The 20441-nt window shown below is 42.8% G+C and overlaps 1 protein-coding gene across 2 annotated transcripts in view; it reads right to left on the bottom strand.

Moving 5' to 3' along the window:
- The window catches only part of trpm7 (transient receptor potential cation channel, subfamily M, member 7), a 161971-nt gene that overhangs the window by 58457 nt on the left and 83073 nt on the right, over positions 1-20441 (bottom strand). For both annotated transcript variants that reach the window (XM_078241110.1, XM_078241111.1), the window contains exons 16-22: positions 16794-17074; positions 10983-11211; positions 7553-7708; positions 4768-4908; positions 2453-2581; positions 1373-1624; positions 866-1040 (exon numbers count right to left, since the gene is read on the bottom strand). In XM_078241110.1, coding sequence (XP_078097236.1) covers positions 866-1040; positions 1373-1624; positions 2453-2581; positions 4768-4908; positions 7553-7708; positions 10983-11211; positions 16794-17074 — 1363 coding nt within the window. The remainder of the gene's footprint in view (positions 1-865; positions 1041-1372; positions 1625-2452; positions 2582-4767; positions 4909-7552; positions 7709-10982; positions 11212-16793; positions 17075-20441) is intronic.

Raw genomic sequence — 20441 nt, 5'->3', positions numbered from 1 at the left:
TTGTTGGTTCCTCAACATATTGCTCCAGAAAACCATCCCGTATGCACTCCAGAAATTCCTCCTCTATTGTACTGAGACTAATTTGACTCTCCCAATCTATATGCAGATTAAAGTCACCCATAAATCACAGGTGTTCCTTTAACACACGCATCTCTGATTTCATGTCTAATGCTTTTCCCAACATTACCACTACAGTTTGGTGGTCTGTATACCACCCACACCAATGTTTTTTGCCCTTTGTTGTTTCTGAACCTGACCCGTACGGATTCCACATCGTCTGTGCTTATATCTTTCCTCAATATTGTATCAATATAACCTTTAATCAACAATGCAACTCTACCACCTTTTCCTTTCTGTCTGTCCTTTCTAAACACTGAATAGCCCTCAATGTTTATTTCCCATCCCTGCTCACCTTGGAGCCACATCTCTGTGATGCCATCCATATCATACCCCTTTGCATCCATATTTGGCACTAACTGAATGCAGCATCAAGATATTTTCAGATGCTTGCTAAACATGGCAGCACAGTGGTTAGCATTGCTGCCTTCCAGTGCCAGGGACCCGGCCTCAGATTGCTGTCGGTGTGGAGGTTGCACATGCTGCCCGTGTCTGCATGGATTTCCTCCAGGTGCTCCAGTTTCCTCCCACGCTCCAAAGATGTGCAGGTTAGGTGGACTGGCCATGCTAAATTGCTCCCAAGTGTCAGGGGGACTAGCAGTGCAGGCTTAATGGGCATCCTTTTGCACTCTATGGATTCTATGATTCTAACATTTGGTTTCTTACGAACCTTTGAAGCCAAAGTGAAGAACATGGAATCAAGAATAAACGTGTCCAAATATTTAAGCATTTCCAAAACGTTACTTACGATCAATTTCATATGCGTATACTTCACCATAGATCATCCAGTATGGCTGAAAGACTATATCTTTTGCTAGTTCCCAGGATGCAGGCTCTTGTGGGTAAAGAATTGCTTTCCTTGGAACACCAAAGCTCAATAAGACCACTGCCATAATGACCACAATGTAAAACATGTTTGCCACCTATAATTCAAGAGGCAAAACAAAATTCAAACTTTCCAAAATATCTGGGTTGAAAATAAGGTAGCTCATGTCATTGCACTGAAAAAACCCAGAGAGATACCGTGTGCTCCAATATAACATGAACCAAAATAGTGATATCCTACAGCAAAAAAAGTCCATATAATACTGTCATTACTAAAGAAATAAGACAATTCTATCAAAATTTAATATCATTTAATATGAACATCTCCCTTGGATTGTAGGGATTGATCATGACAGAGCTCCTGCAATTTCAGGTTTGGAAGTTTCAAACACTTAAAGAAATCGTGAAAGGTTCCAAGTGATTCACTTACCATTTTGCCTATCATTGTGACATAGGGCCCTGCATGCTGATTGACTGCCAGGAAATCCAAAAGTCGCACATACCAAAATATAATATTGAGGCAATACATTATCCTCCCAGCATTCATCACTTGCTCAGTTCCAAATCTTAGTCCAAAACCAACAAAAAACAAAACAATTGCAAGCGTGTCAGTGATGTTGAAATAATCACTGAAGTAAACTTTGATCTTCTGATTTATCTTTCCAGCTTCTGACATGAAGATCTAGGCACAAAACCAGAATAAAGAAAATTGTGTCATTCCCATTGACAAACCAAAAGAACCTTGCAAGTCTAACAGAGCCAAAGGCTTCTACCAAATGCAAATGACACAGTAACTCCTGCAGTTTGAAATGATCAAATACTCCTCACATTTGGATACTTTGTAGGAAGGAGCAATGAATATTAAGTAGAGGAAATTGGGACAGGAATAGAGGGAATATTATGTGAAATTAGTTTTTAAAGAGTACTTTTGAAACCTTGGAATGTAATTTTGGAAGGGAGTACCAGAGGATCATGGGATAATAACTATTAGATCGGCATCTCGTGGTGATAGGGCAAAAACAGCAAGACAGAGTCAGAATGATGTCAGGTTCTACAAAAATTTCCCCAAAAAGATGAGGAGCAACACAAAGAAATGAGAATTGATGTGATGGGTAAGTGAGCTAGAAAATGTGGGGGAGGAAGAGGTGATGAGTGCATAGGGGATGTTTCAGTCCAGAGTTCTGGGTTAACCAGAGGAGCATTATGAATGGTGGAGTTGGGAGTAATTAGGATAGGAAAAAGCAATCCAACAGGGCAGGGGCAATAATGCAGTAGGGTAGTCTTAGAAATGTTGAGCAGGAACTACAGCTCTGGGCTGATAAGAGCACCAAGGTGTTATTGATCTTGTTCAGCCTGACTGAGTGATCAGCAAGGTTCAGGGAGTTATTGGGAGGACCCTGCAGACAAATAATCTCCTTTACCAAACAACTTAGCAAAACTGGCACAGGACATTTGGATATTGTACACAATATCAAACTGTGGAAAGTTATTAAAAATAAACAATTCCCACCTCTCTAATTTTCTCTATGGCCAAAGTGAAAATGAAGGAAATCACAATCCATTCTTGCACTGATGGTAAATTTCTCATCTGCACCAGAACGACATAGGTGTATAGCATGAGAAATCCCAAATAGGCCATCTGGAAAGAAATGAGAGGTTAATAATTTACACGTTTTGAATAGTGGCAGCTTCTTCAAACTAACACTTCATGCTCCAGCTGCAGCATTACTGAAGTTTTATTCATTAACTTTAATCAGTGCCATTTTAATCCTAACTATTTTCATTTTATTCTCTTCCTGCAAAGTCTTTTACGCTTTTTTTGCAATACATTGGGTGTAACTTTCTATTGCTAAAGAGGAGAATGTAATGATTCTGTTGCGAGTATTTTCATCCTCAATAACGTCAATGGAAAATTACTAATAGAGTCATTGAGGTTTACAGCATGGAAACAGGCCCTTCGGCCCAATTTGTCCATGCCGCCCTTTTTTTTTAAAACCCCTAAACTAGTCCCAATTGCCCTCATTTGGCCCATATCCCTCTATACCCATCTTACCCATGTAACTGTCTAAATGTTTTTTAAAAGACAAAATTGTACCCGCCTCTACTACTACCTCTGGCAACTTGTTCCAGACACTCACCACCAACAGAGAAAAAAATTGCCCCTCTGGACCCTTTTGTATCTCTCCCCTTAAACCTATGCCCTCTAGTTTTAGACTCCCCTACCTTTGGGAAAAGATATTGACTATCTAGCTGATCTGTGCCCCTCATTATTTTATAGACCTCTATAAGATCACCCCTCAGCCTTCTACGCTCCAGAGAAAAAAGTCCCAGTCTATCCAGCCTCTCATAACTCAAACCATCAAGTCCCGGTAGCATCCTAGTAAATCTCTTCTGCGCTCTTTCTAGTTTAATAATATCCTTTCTATAATAGGGTGACCAGAACTGTACACAGTATTCCAAGTGTGGCCGTACCAATGTCTTGTACAACTTCAACAATGAGCAATCCTTCATGAAAAGTAACTAATAAATGGTGTTTGGTTACAACCACATGCCACAAGATAAAGTAGCCATCATCTGCTGCCTGGTCACATCATTACTTCAGGAAGCTTACTTAACTGGGAATTAGGGGCCCAAAGCTTTTGGTATCCAGAGCATTGGGGAGAGGTGTACGTTGGGAATGGGCATTGGGACTGTGGAAGTCCTGATGTGCACACATCTCAAGTCCCGGCTGAAAACAATCAGTTCTACTGGAGCACAGAAAACTTCATAAGTTGTGGAAATGCACCCCGTCAGAGACTACGTTACATTTAGTGAAGGAAATCCGAAACTAAAAAAAGGTCCAACACCAAAACTGAGAATTGCAACAAAAAAAGTTTCTCTCCACAGATGCAGATGGACCGGCTGTGTTTCTCTAGCATGTTCTGTTTATACTTCAGATTTCCAGCATCCGCAGTATTTTGCTTTCATATATAAAATAAGGGCTTATCCTTAGTGACACCTGTTTTTGCAGGTGCCATCACCAATATACTTTTCCCAATGGAAATGATTACTTTTTTCTTTTTGTTATTTGTGTCATATTGCAATTTATTCATTCCACTTATGTGTCAGTCTTTTTCTATTTCACGAATCAACAATCTTCAAGCACCTCTTAACAAGCTGCCAAAGTTGTCTCAAAACTCTGTAAGAAGTCTCACCACACTAGGTTAAAGTACAACAGGTTTATTTGGTATCACGAGCTTTCGAAGCGTTGCTCCTTTGTCAGGTGAGTGCATCAAGGAGCAGTGCTTCAAAAGCTCATGCTACCAAATAAACCTGTTGGACTTTAACCTGGTGTCGTGAGACTTCTTTCTGTGCCCACCGCAGTCCAATGTCGGCATCCCCACATCATAAAACTCTGAACAGCTTTGTACTTTAAATTCAAAATTTTGAACAGAGAGTTGGTCACTCGGAATAATTTAGTACAGGACTAATGCAATTGGTGGAAATGACTTTCTTGTTCGTCAGGTCTGGATTCATACCAAGGTTCAAAGATGATGAAACACATTTCTAACTCACCGTCCAGCCAACACCAAATCCTTTTTTGTAACCATCTATTCTCTCAAAGCCACTTTATTCCATCAACAGTTACTTCTTTCACATACTAGCCTTGGATCCCAAAACCTAGCTGGTACAGCTTCTCAAACTCAAAATAACTGTGTCTATACATCCAGACCATCATTTTCAGCTTAAAAGGAAGTCTCTGAAACAAATTTAACTTAATTTCTTCAATAAACAATGCTAAAAACAGCAGAGGTATATATCTTTTATTTCACTGTACCCACTTACTGTGTTAAACCAAAACTTTGCAATGGGCGCATGGTAGAAAGAGTAGAATTTTCTAGTGAGAGGCAACCTCCTTGGTTTAGCCAGAGTTGTATCTTCATGTTTAACCTCATGGTCACAGAGCCCTTCTTCTTTGAAGACCTCCTGTACAATACCAGGGAGAAAATAATTCAAAAATTATTATATTCTTATACAAGTTATAGAATAGAATCATAGAATCTACAGAAGGAGGCCTTTCAGCCCATCGAGCCTGCACCAACAACAATTCCACCCAGGTCCTATCCCCATAACCCCACATATTTACTCTCCTAATCCTCCTGACACTAAGGGGAAATTTAGTATGGCCAATCAACCTAACCTGCACATCTTTGGACTGTGGGAGGAAACCGGAGCACATGGGTCTCTGGCGCTGTGAGGCAGCAGTGCGAACCACTGTGCCACCATGCTGCCCTGGTCAAGTAGGTCAAGTATTTGGAGGACATGACCTAAGGCTTAAATCTTAACAGATGTGAAGGGCATTAGGAAAAGATAAGTGGGAGGGCAGGATCGTTTTTGAATAGATTTGAGTTCTATAGTTCTTGCACTTTGGACTTTTTCATTTCCTATATTTTAAATCAGCTTTTTTGCACTACTCAGTGCTGACAAGGACATTTCATTTTGAATGACATGCTTAAAGTGGGACTATTGTTTCAGATTTTTAAGAAATACTCAGATAAACAAGTTTCTTGTATTTGTATATAGTCAGGGATTAAACACACAAGGCTCCAAGCTAGTTCACAGAACTCTAGACACAGATTGCACAGTTGTTACTTACAAGCATACAAATTCGGCCCTTGAGCAGACCCCAATCAAAAACAAACATTAAATGCATTATTAACTCCCACTCCCTTCACTCATCCCTTTGCAACAAAGCACAAATACATTAGTGTGTGTTGATGGAAATCTACCTATATTTTCTTGCAGTTGTGCGCAGCTAGAATATCAATGATGCACAGGTTTCTGCCAAATATCTGAGCAGGAGCCAAATTTGAGCAGGTTTCCTTGGAGAAGAGCAGTTAACACTCCCCTATCCGCTACTGATGCAGATTTACTCTGCTCATTCACCGCAATGGGTAAAAGATGACGCCACTTTGACTTCAATATCCTAAAACCTAGCTGGGGGTGCTTCTAATCTGCTTTTCATAGTAATAAGCCAAATGCTGTAAGATTTGGTTTTAAATGACAGGCAAAGTGAAATACCATTGAGAAGATGCAGCAAACACAAATTCTTCTATAGGCTCATAAATAGTAAAAAGGTGGTAAAAGGAGGAGGGCGGTCAACTAGGACTTAAAGGAGATTTACACATGGAGGCTGGCACATGACTGGGATATTAAATGAATACTTTGCACCTGTCTTTATCAAGGAGGTACATGTTTCCCAGGCATGGCAATAGCTGAGGAAATTCTGCCTTGGAAGAGTTCAAAATTGATAAGGAGGAAGTGTTGGATGGACTGTCGGTAATGAAAGTTAACAAGACACCAGGACCGGGTGAGATCCAAGGAAATGAGACTGGAAATTGCAGGGGTGCTGGCCATAATCTTCCAGTCTTATCCAGACTCAGGAAGTGCCAGAGGACTGGAAAATTGCAAGTGTTATGCCCTTGTTCAAAAAAGGTTTTGAGGTTCGTCCCAGCAATTACAGGCCAATGAGAATGGCTTTCCAAGTCAGTTCCGTTATTTATAGGAAAACAAAAAAAAAGAAAACTGCATATTCATAATTGTACAGAACATTATCCTGCCAATACAGCTTAGAATTATAGATATAATGACATATTACATAAGGTATTGTCATCACCCTGAGAGAAGAGAATGACCAGTACTGAACAGTGCGAGTTGACCTACGCACAGTAGCAGAAAGGGCAAGTTGCAATGCAGAGCCCATGAACCATAACACACAACACTGCACAAAGACCACAGTGAAAAATGTTGGACTCTGTATGGAAGATTTTAGCAGAAGGATGAAACTTGCAGGAGTGGGGGGCCCACAATAGTGGGCATGTGGCATCAATACCATCCTGTTTATGATAGTTAGCTGCACAGGAAAACGCTGCATGTGTAGCTGTTATTAACCTCATCAGAACAGAGACTTCAGGATTCACCTCCAGAAATACTAACTTTTATATCAGTAAATTGAGCAGTTCTAAGGCATTGTCACTGTAGGAATAGAAATTTAAAATGAGGAAAGGGAAGAGAAATCAAGCAAAGAAATTGTTTAAATCTGATTAAAGGAGAAGAGATTCCAAGGAGACCACTTGCAACACCAAATATCAATCACTCCATTATTCTCTGTGAAGTTCTGACAACTTGATGGTTTTATAATTTCTTCCCATTTCCAAAACGTGTTCCCTGAAATGAACATTGCACCAAGGAAGGAGTTCTAATGAAAGACTGTCCACCTAAATGTTAACTCTTTCTCTCTACAAATGCTGCTGGGCCTACTGAGTATCTTCAGGAATTTGTGCTTTTATTTATTATTGCTCCCGGGGACCTTTTTAACCAACCGTTCACGGGTTGCAACGTTTGCCAAATTAATATTCTCATTTAGAATTTTACTTGTAGCAATGACAAATACCAAAATGAGAGCAGAATGATTTTACCATTGCTAAACTGATAATTGTGGGGCTTTAACCCATAGCTGGGCAATGGGTGCGCGGACAGCTGAAAAGTTTTAAAAAGAAAACTTATCACTGCAGTATTAAAATGGCTCAATCTGTTATATCAGTTATGGTCTATTCTCTTGGATTCTTACCATTGATATTTGATCCGTTGGGCTCTGAAAGTTGTGTTCACTGTCTTCCATGTTCATCTGATGGGCATCCTCAGTTTGAGGAATATGGGACATTTCAGCCTTGGTTTTAAATTCCAGCATGAGAATCGCAGGTGGGAATAGAATACTAAGAATAACCTGTCCAGAAAATAAATGCATCAATGAACAGATTTCAATATGTTTGAATCCTTCAAACCATTTTCAGGAACTGGTTTCAGTTTCAGTCCTGATGTGAGTTGGACTTAATACAAAAAAGCCATTCAGCTTCAACAGTTCAAAACTTCAACAGTTTCCAGATTCCTGGCTGTAACCATCTCCTGTTCACCATCCAATCCCACTCCATCACTATCCCCCACCAGGATGGATACTACTTCTTTGAATGGAGGCCTAACCAGTCCCTGTGTACCATCACTTTCCTCCTCCTGCTTGAACTAGTTTTTAAACTAAATAATCTCTTCTTCACCTGCACTCCCTCCCTCCGAATAAAAGGTGCTACAGGTACCTGCATGGGTCTAAGCTGAGTTTGCCTTTTTGTGGGACATATGGAACATTCTTTGCTCTGCCTCTGACTCAGACCCCATTCCTCTCACCCCTGTCCAATGCTGGCATCTCCACCTCAGCAGCACATTGATGATTGTGTTGGTGCTGCCTCTGCTCTCACAAATAGGAAAATGTCATTTGACTTTGCTTCCAATGTCCTTCGCTTGCCTTTCCCTGGCTCATTCCCACAGCTTTCCTTCCTTGATTTCTGCCTCCATTTCTGGGGAGAGATTATGAACCAATAGGATAGTTAAAAATGCATATTGGACACTTGCTTTTAATCGGTCATGCCATAGATCATAAGCATGATGTGGAGATGCCGGCGTTGGACTGGGGTGAACACAGTAAGAAGTTTAACAACACCAGGTTAAAGTCCAACAGGTTTATTTGGTAGCAAAAGCCACACAAGCTTTCGGAGCTCCAAGCCCCTTCTTCAGGTGAGTGGGAATTCTGTTCACAAACAGAGATTATAAAGACACAGACTCAATTTACATGAATAATGGTTGGAATGCGAATACTTACAACTAATCAAGTCTTTAAGAGACAAAACAATGTGAGTGGAGAGAGCATCAAGACAGGCTAAAAAGATGTGTATTGTCTCACAGGAGATGTCATAACATTCAAGGTTGTGGGCCAAGTGCTGGAAAGTGAGATTAGTTTGGATTTTGTGTAGTGTTAGTCGTTACAGACTTGATGGGCCAAAGGGCCTCTTCTGTTATGTATGACATTGTATGATTTGGAGTTGGGTACCAAGTATAGTGTGTCCAAGTTCGCAGATGACACAAGATGAGTGGCAGAGCAAAGTGTGCAGAGAACATTGGAAGTATGCAAAGGGATATAGATAGTCTGTGAGTGGACAAGGGTCTGGCAGATGGAGTACAATGATGATAAATGTGAGGTCATCCATTTTGGTAGGAAAAACGCAAAATAGATTTTTATTTAAAAGGTAAAAAATTGCAGCATGCTGCAGTGCAGAGGGACCTGGGTGTCCTTGTGCAGGAATCTCAAGGAGTTGGTTTGCAGGTGCAACAGGTAATTAAGAAAGCAAATGGAATTTTGTCCTTCATTGCTATGGGGATGGAGTTTATAAACAGCGAGGTTATGTTGCAGCTTTAGAAGGTGCTGATGAGGCCACACCTGGAGTACTGTGTACAGTTTTGATCTCCTTACTTGAGAAAGGATATAATGGCAATGGAGGGGATGCAGAGGAGATTCACTCGGTTGATTCCGGAGTTGAAAGGGTTGGTTTATGAGAGACTGAGACTATACTCAACGGAATTCAGAAGAATGACGGGGAATCTTATAGAAACATGTTAAATTATGAGGGGAATAGATAAGATAGAAGCAGGGAGGTTGTTTCCACTAGTGGGTGAAACTAGAATGAGGGGGCATGGCCTCAAAATAAGGGGGAGCAGACTTAGGACTGAGTTGAGGAGGAACATCTTCACCCAAAGGGTTGCAAATCTGTTGAATCCCCTACCCAGTGAAGTAGTTGAGGCTACATTGTTGAATGTTTTTAAGGCAAAGACAGATTTTTGAACAGTAAAAGGAATTAAGGGTTATGGTGAGGGGGGGGGGGGGGGGGGGGGGGGGGAGTGGAGCTGAGCCCAGGAAAAGATCAGCCATGATCTTATTGAATGGCAGAGCAGAATCGAGGGGCCAGATGACCTACTCCTGCTCCTACTTCTTATGCTCTTATGTTTTATGTTCTTATGTTCTATGGCTCAATATTTGTTACAAGTCCATTAACTCCAGTGCTACCTCAATTGCACTTCTCCACACTCTGCTTCCTGTAAGGACTCTATCCCATTCTCCTCGTTCCTCTGTCACATCTGTTCAGACAATGCAACCTTTCATACCAGGCACCTGATACATCTTCCTTTTCTTCAACCGAGGATTCTCTCTCTCATGGTCGATGGGGCCTGGACTGTGTCTATTCCACACATTTCTGCTCTGACTGCTTCTGTTCATTTGCCTGGAACCATGATAGGGTTCCTCATATCCTCATCTTCCACCTCAGTCTTCTTATTTAACATACCGTTCTTCTATATTTCCGGCAGCTCCAGTGTCTTGGTACCACACTCTCCTGTTTCAGCATTCTGATAGGACCATTCCACCCGCAAAACCCTGGTCTCTCCTCAGTCACATCCAACCATCTCCCTCTCTTTCCTATGATGCCTTATCACGCAAGTGAGAAAATGCGGCACCTGTCCTGGTTACCTCCTCCCAGTTCATCATCCAAGGTCCCAAACACTCCTTCCTAGTAAACGGTGATTTAATATGTACTTTCAATTTAGTATACTATATTTGTTGCTGATGTGATCATCTCTAATTGCAGACTTGGAAATCATTTTGTGGAATACTTCCTCCAAGTGTGACCCCAAGCTTCCAGTCACCTAATTCTCTAGCCGCTCTGCCCCTGGCCTATTACAGTGTTCACAAACACTAGGAACAGCATCATATCTTCCAACTAACTGGGCAAGGTACAGATTCTGGACTCAACGAATTCACCAATTCTAGGTCATAACCTTCCTCTTTTTCCTTCCGACGAAACCCCGTTCATTTGTTCAAAACCTATTCAATTTCTAACTTTTTCCAGTACTGATGAAAGCACATGGACCTAAAAGCAAAATACCAAGGAAGCTGAAACATCTCAAAGCGTTGGAAATAGCCAGCGGGTCTGGCAACATACAGGAGAGAGAAAGAGCTAACATTTCAAGCCTATGAGCTTTTATCAAAATTGATCTCTCCACATATGCTGCCACACCTGCTGGGCATTTCCAGTATTTTCTGTTTCATTCCATTCAGCCGTTGCCAGATTTCTTATGGGTTATCCATTTCATCACGCTCATTCCTCTCGTGGCAATGTTACCTTGTACCATGAATTTTTTCTCATATTCAGTCTTCCCATCCACATGTCTGACAGCAGCATTTGGGTACAAGTGTGTGCTACAAATGGGCGAAGTCTCGAGTGAACAGCCAACTTGAGGCAGGTCGAGTTGCTCCAGTTCTTCAGTTCGTAAGTCAGCAACTTCATGGCCATAGTTTCATCTTGTCTAAAGGACTGATCCAGTAAATCAACTGCTAATTGTCCAAATTCACTGAAACAAAAAACAGCAATAAGTTAATTAACAACTGGTTAAATCCACAGGGTGCAACCTTAAAAATTAAGTGATCTTAGATTGCATTCAATTCAGAAGTTGAGCACTTGTCAACATGAAAGAGTGAAAATGATCACATATACTTTGCTGCTACACACTGATAGCAGCATGGTCAGTGCAGGCTTGGAGGGCCGAAGGGCCTGTTCCTGTGCTGTAATTTTCTTTGTTCTTTGACAGTTGCTCTAGTGAGGTAGGAGCACTTGTGAATATTTGGATATCTTACTGCTAATACCAAATAAAGCAAATTATTTCTAGGGTATATTGTGGTTCACTTGCTCTATAAAAGTGCTGATGGAATTCAAGCCTAGACTATTTTGTAATAAAAGTCAGAAAATTAAGGCTGCCACAAAACCTCAGGTTTACCAGAGCTGAAAGTTAACATTAAGCTTTGAAAATCTGGCTACCGATTCAGTTAAGGAGAAAGCAGTAAACATAGGCACAGGAGTAGGCCATTCAGCCCCTTGAGCCTCTTCCACCATTTAATGAGATCATGGCTGATCTGTAGCCTAACTCCAAATACCTGCCTTTGGCCCAACAAAACATTATCCATCTCAGATTTCAAGAAAGTAAGTGATTGAACATCAACTGCCGTTTGTGGAAGAGAGTACCACCCTTTGTCTTAGGTGCTGGAAATGGTGTTAATGTAGAGAAGTATTATTAGCTCACACATTGAAATTCTAATCCTCTCTATTCTCCTTCCACCATTAGAATGCATCAGTTGTTACAAGCACACAGCAGTTGTCTTCACAAAATTTCAATCACTGCCCTCAATTAGATACTGCAAGGTTATGGGCCCACGGTGGCACAGTGGTTAGCATTGCTGCCTCACAGCGCCAGGGACCCGGGTTTGATTCCAGACTTGGATCACTGTGTGTACTTTGAGCATCTCCCTGTGTCTACGTGGGTTTCCTCCAGATGCTCCGGTTTCCTCCCACAGTCCAAAGATGTGCAGGTTTAGGTGCATTGGCCGTGCTAAATTCTCCCTCAGTGTAACCCGAACAAGCGCCGGAGTGTGGCGACTAGGGGATTTTCACAGTAACTTCATTGCAGTGTTGGTGTAAGCCTACTTGTGACTAAGAAATAAACAAACTTTTTAAACTGACAACAATATAGCAATAGCACTGAAGACTTGTGCTCCTGAACTAGCCGCTCCCCTAGCTGAATTGTTCTTGTACAGCTACAACACTGCATCTACCAGACAATGTGGCCCAGGTATGTCCTGTCCACAAAAACAACAGGATATATCCAACCTGGCGAACTACTGCCCCATCAATCTACTCTCAATTATCAGCACGGTGGCTATGCTGTGACTATGTTATCAAGTGGTACTTACTTAGCAATAAGCTGTTCATTGACTCAGTGCTGACCTCATTACACCTTAGTCCAAACATGGACAAAAGAGCTTTACTTGAGTGTCTGTCCTTGACATCAAGGCAATATTTGACCATGTGTGGCATCAAGGAGCCCTAACAAAACCAAAGTCAAAGGATACCAGACTTGGGAGTCATACCTAAGACAAAGGAAGATGGTCATGGTTGTTGGAGGTCAATCATCACAGTCCCAGGACATCACAACCAGAGTCCCTCAGGCTAGTGTCCTCGGCCCAACCCAGTCTTTAGCTGCTTCATAGACCTTCCCTCCAAAGTCAGAAGTAGGGATGCTGCTGATGACTGCACAATGTTCAGCACCATTTGCGACTCTTGAAATATTGAAGTAGTCTATGCAAGGAGACCTGGACAATATCCAGGCTTGTGCTAACAAGTGGCCAGTGTACTGATAGCAGTGCAATGTGTTTAAGAGAAACGTTCATAAATTCAGCTTTATTCTACAGGTATTTGGTATGTCTGGGAGGAATGCAGCTTAGATGCTGGGAGAGCAGGATAATTACTCATTTTAGCCATGTTGTGTTTGCTGAGGATAGAGCTAATGGACTGTTGTTAATAGATGGAGATTTGCCACTGGGGTTTTTGATTAGGTTGATTGAAAGGGTCATGAACTATCGATCAGGTGCTAGTGTGGTAATGGGAGAGGAGCAGGGAAAAAATCTAAGCAGATGCTGTTAAAAGATCTACTGAAGTCAGAGGCATATGCAGGCTGTTCCTGAGAACTCCCTCCACAAAATCTCCATGGAAGTTTCAAGATTGTGAACACAATTTATAAAAGTATGTCTGGGTTTGCTAACTATTTATTTGAAAGTGGTTTTGACCTATGCATGAATGGGTGTAATTTGGAACTGGAAGAGTCATAAGCTCGAAAGTAAAGTTGCTTCCTTTCATTTTTTAATATTGTTCAACTGTTAATGGTTAAACTGCTTCATTTGTTAGAGTTGTATTTAAACTGTTTTATTAAATAAAGTTTGGTTTATTATTAACGATCCCTACTTTGAACAAAGAACAAACAAAGAACAAAGAACAATACAGCACAGGAACAGGCCCTTCGGCCCTCCAAGCCCGCGCCGCTCCCCGGTCCAGGATTGAATCCTGAATCCAGGATCCCCGCCCAATTTTCCAGCCTATCTACATCCTAATATCCTATCCACCGAGCTGTCCCTCACAGCTACGATGCTTTGTTCATCACAACCTATTAACTCACCCCCACCCCCCCATTCCAGACCATGTGATCTCCAGGGAGAGGCGAAAACCCAGAGTGAAAACCCCAGGGCCAATATGGGGAAAAAAAAATCTGGGAAATTCCTCTCCGACCCCCTGAGGCGATCGAAACGAGTCCAGGAGATCACAATGGCCCTGATCAGAAAATGCTTCCCAACCCTATTCATTTCCACTTCTGCTTTACGAACACCATCTGAATTCCCTGCCCCCGAGACAGGTTCCCAACTATCCGCAGTCTCGCTCTGTACTGGCACCAGCAAGATGATCATAGAATGAAGCCTTGAAACGAGAAACAAAGAACAATCAGCCTGCGCCGCTCCCTGGTCCAAACTAGACCACTCTTTTGTATCCCTCCATTCCCACTCCGTTCATATAGCTGTCTAGATAAGTCTTAAACGTTCCCAGTGTGTCCGCCTCCACCACCTTGCCCGGCAACACATTCCAGGCCCCCACGACCCTCTGTGTAAAATATGTCCTTCTGATATCTGTGTTAAACCTCCCCCCCTTCACCTTGAACCTATGACCCCTCGTGAACGTCACCACCGACCCGGGGAAAAGCTTCCCACCGTTCACCCTATCTATGCCTTTCATAATTTTATACACCTCTATTAAGTCTCCCCTCATCCTCCGTCTTTCCAAGGAGAACAACCCCAGTTTCCCCAATCTCTCCTCATAACCAAGCCCCTCCATACCAGGCAACATCCTGGTAAACCTCCTCTGTACTCTCTCCAAAGCCTCCACGTCCTTCTGGTAGTGTGGCGACCAGAACTGGACGCAGTATTCCAAATGCGGCCGAACCAACGTTCTATACATCTGCAACATCAGACCCCAACTTTTATACTCTATGCCCCGTCCTATAAAGGCAAGCATGCCATATGCCTTCTTCACCACCTTCTCCACCTGTGACGTCACCTTCAAAGATCTGTGGACTTGCACACCCAGGTCCCTCTGCGTCTCTACACCCTTTATGGTTCTTCCATTTATCGTGTAGCTCCTCCCTACATTATTCCCACCAAAATGCATCACTTCGCATTTATCAGGATTTGGAGTCATTCCTGGAGAGAAATATCCTATCCTCATATTTATGCCAAAAAGAAAAATTGTTGGTGTCTACTCTGGCTTCCTAATGTAACTTGGGGTTCTGGTCCAGGATCCTAACACAAGTAACATTTGCACCACACAAGTGCCAGGCAATGGCCATCTCTAACAAGAGGGAATCTAACCATCGCCCTTGAAAATCAATGGCATTACCATAGTGGAATCCCCCATTATCAACATTCTGGGGGTTACCATTGACCAGAAACTTAACTGGACTAGCCATATAAATATTATGGCTATGAGGCTAGAGATCCTGTGGCAAGTTAATTTACCTCCTGAGCCCCTAAAGCCTGTCCACCATCTACAAGGGACAAGCCAGGAGTGTGAAGAAATACTCTCCACTTGCCTAGATGAGTGCACTTGCAACAACATTCAAGAAGCTCAACAACATCCAGGACAAAGCAGCCCTGCTTGATTGGCATCCCATCCACAAAATCCACTCCCTCCACCACCTTTGTATAATGTGTATCATCTACAAGAATGACTGCAACTAACCAAGACTCCTTCAATATCAGTCACTGGTTTGGAAAGTGCTACCATTTAGAAGGACAAGGACAACAGATGCATGGAAACAGCAGCACCTGGAAAGTTCTCCCTCCAAGTCACTCACCATCGTAATTTAGGAATATATCGCTGTTCCTTCACTGTCACTGAAAATTCTGGAACTCCCTCCCTAACAGCACTGTGGATGTTCCTACACCACATGGAGTGCAGCAATTCAAAGCGGCTGCTAACCACCACCATCTCAAAGGCAATTAGGAAGGGACATAAATGACGGTGTAGCCAATAACACTCAAGAGCCCATGAATAAATAATTTTTAAAATGTTAGAACATTACAGCGCAGTACAGGCCCTTCGGCCCTCGATGTTGCGCCGACCAGTGAAACCAATCTAAAGCCCCTCTAATCTACACTATTCCAATATCATCCATATGTTTATCCAATAACCATTTGAATGCTCTTACATTGAATGTTGACTTGTGAAACTGCTGTTGAACCATCTTTCTTGTCACCAGATTTGGATGACCTTGCACACTACACACCTTTTCTTCCAAACCTCTGCTGACTATATCCTATCCTGCACCAAATCTCGTTCATCCATAATATGTGCTTACTAACCTACTTTTGCTCTCAGTCCCCCAAATTTAAAATTCTCATCCTCCTGCTCAAACCCCTACATGGCCTCTCCCCACCCTAGTTTGCACCTCTGCGAACCTTCCAAGAGTACTGCTTTCTTCTAACTTTGGCCTTTAGTGCACCCAAAATGCCCTTGCTCCCACCACTGGCAGCAATGCCCTCAGCAGTCTAGACCTTCTCTCCCCGACCTCCCAAATCTCCACTTAAACTGACCTTAAAAACTACATCCAAACATGGTCAGGCACTTCTCCCGTTAACTCTCCTGTGGATTGAAAATGAGTTTTCCTAGATTACACATCTGTACATGGCAATTAGGATGTTAAAAGCACAATATTGGATATTGTGCATTAGAACAGTGATGTGTTCTACAGCTAGGTCATCGTCAAGAGAAGAGGCGACTCTTCCTGAATTGCAGAGACAGAAAAATCACAATTAACTTATTGCTGTCTCATCCCTAAGGCAGCAACTGGAGCAACATTGGCAGAATGCTGGGATGAGGACCCTGGTGGACCTCTATCTGGAAGTTAAATGCAACATGCAAAACGTGGGATATAACGTTGACATGGCTCTTTGGTAGGTATTAACATCATTTCATAAATTTGAGGATGGATTGTTCGGATAGAAATGTTTACAGAGCACTGAGCACAAAGATCCTTAGATAATTATTATAAATACGAACCTGGAAGACTGTTTCAGTTCTTCAGAAGTATCATCAACTACATCACTCTGTTTTGCCTCACAGGACATGGATCGATTCAGCTTGCATGCAACTAAAGCCTTGGCCATGGACTCTTCTCCGTGTTGCCAGAAAAACATGGCCATTTTCTGCCGCTTCATCAGCACAGCCCACACTAGCAGCTCATTGAAGGGATAGGGAAAACGTTTGGTCTCTGGGTCATCAATGTCCACAATTTCATCTTTGGTTCTCTTTTTCTTCCCCTGATCAACAGAGGATTCAGGCTGAAAGAGTAGAGAGAGAGTGAACTGTGATGCTCATTACAGGTGAGAACAGAAGAAAGCAACGGCAGGTGTTAGATCTGGAGGTAGGTGAGCACTTTTGGTGATAGTGAACACAATTCGGTTACGTTTACCTTAGCGAGGGAAAGGGATAGGTATATACCGAAGGGCAAGAGTTATAGTTGGGGGAAAGGAAATTATGATGCGATTAGGCGAGATTTAGGATGCCTACTTTGGGGAAGGAAACTGCAGGGGATGGGCACAATTGAAATGTGGAGCTTGTTCAAGGAACAGCTACTGCGTGTCCTTGATAAGTATGTACTTGTCAGGCAGGGAGGAAGTGGTCGAGCGAGGGAACTGTGGCATACTAAAGAAGTTGAATCTCTTGTGCAGAGGAAAAAGGAGACTTATGTAAAGATGAGACGTGAAGGCTCAGTTAGAGCGCTTGAGAGTTACAAGTTAGCCAGGAAGGATCTAAAGAGAGAGTTAAGAAGAGCCAGGAGGGGACATGAGAAGTCTTTGGCAGGTAGGTTCAAGGAAAACCCTAAAGCTTTCTATAGATATGTTAGGAATAAAAGAATGACTAGGGTAAGATTAGGGCCAGTCAAGGACAGTAGTGGGAAGTTGTGCGTGGAGTCTGAAGAGATAGGAGAGGCGCTAAATGAATATTTTTTGTCGGTATTCACACAGGAGAGGGACAGTGTTGTCGAGGGGAGTACTGAGATGCAGGCTGTTGGACTGGATGGGATTGAGGTTAATAAGGAGGTGGTGTTAGCAATTCTGGAAAATGTGACAATAGATAAGTCCCCTGGGCCAGATGGGATTTATCCTAGGATTCTCTGGGAGGCTAGGGAGGAGATTGCAGAGCCTTTGGCTTTGATCTTTATGTAGTCATTGTCTATACGAATAGTGCCAGAAGACTGGAGGATAGCAAATGTTGTCCCCTTGTTCAAGAAGGGGAGTAGAGACAAACCTGGTAATTATGGAATAATTGTATGAAGATGTAACTAGTGCGATTGACGGAGGGGAACCGGTGGATGCGGTGTTTTTGGATTTCCAAAAGGCGTTTGATAAGGTGCCTCACAAAAGGTTGCTGAAGAAGATTGGGTCACACGGAGTTGGGGGTAGGGTGTTAGCGTGGATTGGGATTTGGCTATCCGACAGGAAGCAGAGAGTCGGAATAAACGGGTGCTTTTCTGGTTGGCAGATGATAACTAGTGGCGTGCCGCAGGGATCGGTACTGGGGCCTCAACTATTTACCATTTATATAGATGATCTGGAGGAGGGGACTGAGTGTAGGGTAACAACGTTTGCAGACGACACAAAGATAAGTGGAAAAGTGAATCGTGTGGAGGGCGTAGAAGGTCTGCAGAGAGATTTGGACAGGCTGAGTGAGTGGGCGAGGATCTGGCAGATGGAGTATAACGTTGACAAATGCGAGGTTATTCACTTTGGAGGAAATAATAGCAAATTGGATTATCTAAATGGAAAAAAATTACAACATGCTGCTGTGCAGAGGGACCTGGGGGTCCTTGTGCATGAGACACAAAAACCCAGTCTGCAGGTGCAACAGGTGATCAAGAAGGCAAATGGGATGTTGGCCTATATCGCAAGGGGGATAGAATATAAAAGCAGAGATGTCTTGCTGCATCTGTACAGGGCATTGGTGAGGCCGCAGCTGGAATACTGTGTGCAGTATTGGTCCCCTTATTTGCAGAAGGATATATTGGCCTTGGAGGGAGTGCACAGAAGGTTCACCAGGTTGATACCAGAGATGAGGGGTGTTGATTATGAGGAGAGACTGAGCAGATTGGGTTTGTATTCGTTGGAATTTAGAAGGCTGAGGGGGGATCTTATAGAGACCTATAAGATAATGAAGGGGCTGGATAGGGTAGAGATGGAGAGTTTCTTTCCACTTAGAAAGGAAATTAGAACTACAGGGCACAGCCTCAAAATAAAGGGGGGTCAGTTTAGGACAGAGTTGAGGAGGAACTTCTTCTCTGAGGGTGGTGAATCTCTGGAATTCTCTGCCCACTGAAGTGGTGGAGGCTACCTCGTTGAATATGTTTAAATCACGATAGATGGATTCCTGAGCGGTAAGTGAATTAGGGGTTATAGGGATCAGGCGGGTAAGTGAAACTGATCCACTTCAGATCAGCCATGATCTTATTGAATGGCGGGGCAGGCTCGAGGGGTTAGATGGCCTACTCCTGCTCCTATTTCTTATGTTATGTTCTTATAGACCAGTGAGCCTTACTTCTGTTGTGGGCAAAGTTTTGGAAAGGATTATAAGAGATAGGATTTATAATCATCTGGAAAGGAATAATTTGATTAGGGATGGTCAACACAGTTTTGTGAAGGGTAGGTCGTGCCTCACAAACCTTATTGAGTTCTTTGAGAAGGTGACCAAAGAGGTGGATGAGGGTAAAGCAGTTGATGTGGTGTATATGGATTTCAGCAAAGCGTTTGACAAGTTCCCCATGGTAAGCTATTGCAGAAGATACGGAGGCATGGGATTGAGAGTGATTTAGCGGCTTTGGATCAGGAATTGGCTAGCTGTAAGAAGACAGAGGATGGTGGTTGATGGCAAATGTTCATCCTGGAGTTCAGTTACTAGTGGTGTACCACAAGGATCTGTTTTGGGGCCACTGCTGTTTATCATTTTTATGAATGACCTGGATGAGGGTGTAGAAGGATGGGTTAGTAAATTTGCGGATGACACTAAAGTCGGTGGAGTTGTGGACAGTGCGGAAGGTTGTTGCAGGTTACAGAGGGACATAGATAAGCTGCAGAGCTGGACTGAGAGGTGGCAAATGGAGTTCAATGTGGAAAAAAGTGTGAGGTGATTCACTTTGGAAGGAGTAACAGGATTACAGAGTACTGGGCTAATGGTAAGATACTTGGTAGTGTGGATGAACAGAGGGATCTGGGTGTCCATGTGTATAGATCCCTGAAAGTTGGCACCCAGGTTGATAGGGTTGTTAAGAAGGCGTACGGAGTGTTAGCTTTCATTGGTAGAGGGATTGAGTTTCGGAGCCAGGAGGTCATGTTGCAGCTGCACAAAACTCTGGTGTGGCCGCACTTGGAGTATTGTGTACAGTTCTGGTCGCCGCATTATAGGAAGGATGTGGAAGCATTGGAAAGGGTGCAGAGGAGATTTACCAGGATATTGCCTGGTATGGTGGGAAGGTCTTATGAGAAAAGGCTGAGGGACTGGAGGTTGTTTTCGTTAGAGAGAAGAAGGTTAAGAGGTGACTTAATAGAGGCATACAAGATGATCAGAGGATTAGATAGGGTGGATAGTGAGAGCCTTTTTCCTCGGATGGTGATAGCTAGCACGAGGGGACATAGCTTTAAATTGAGGGGTGAT

The sequence above is a fragment of the Mustelus asterias genome, chromosome 24 (genome assembly GCF_964213995.1).
Source record: "Mustelus asterias chromosome 24, sMusAst1.hap1.1, whole genome shotgun sequence".
Taxonomy (NCBI): domain Eukaryota; kingdom Metazoa; phylum Chordata; class Chondrichthyes; order Carcharhiniformes; family Triakidae; genus Mustelus; species Mustelus asterias.
This window is presented reverse-complemented; position numbering and strand designations above follow the sequence as displayed.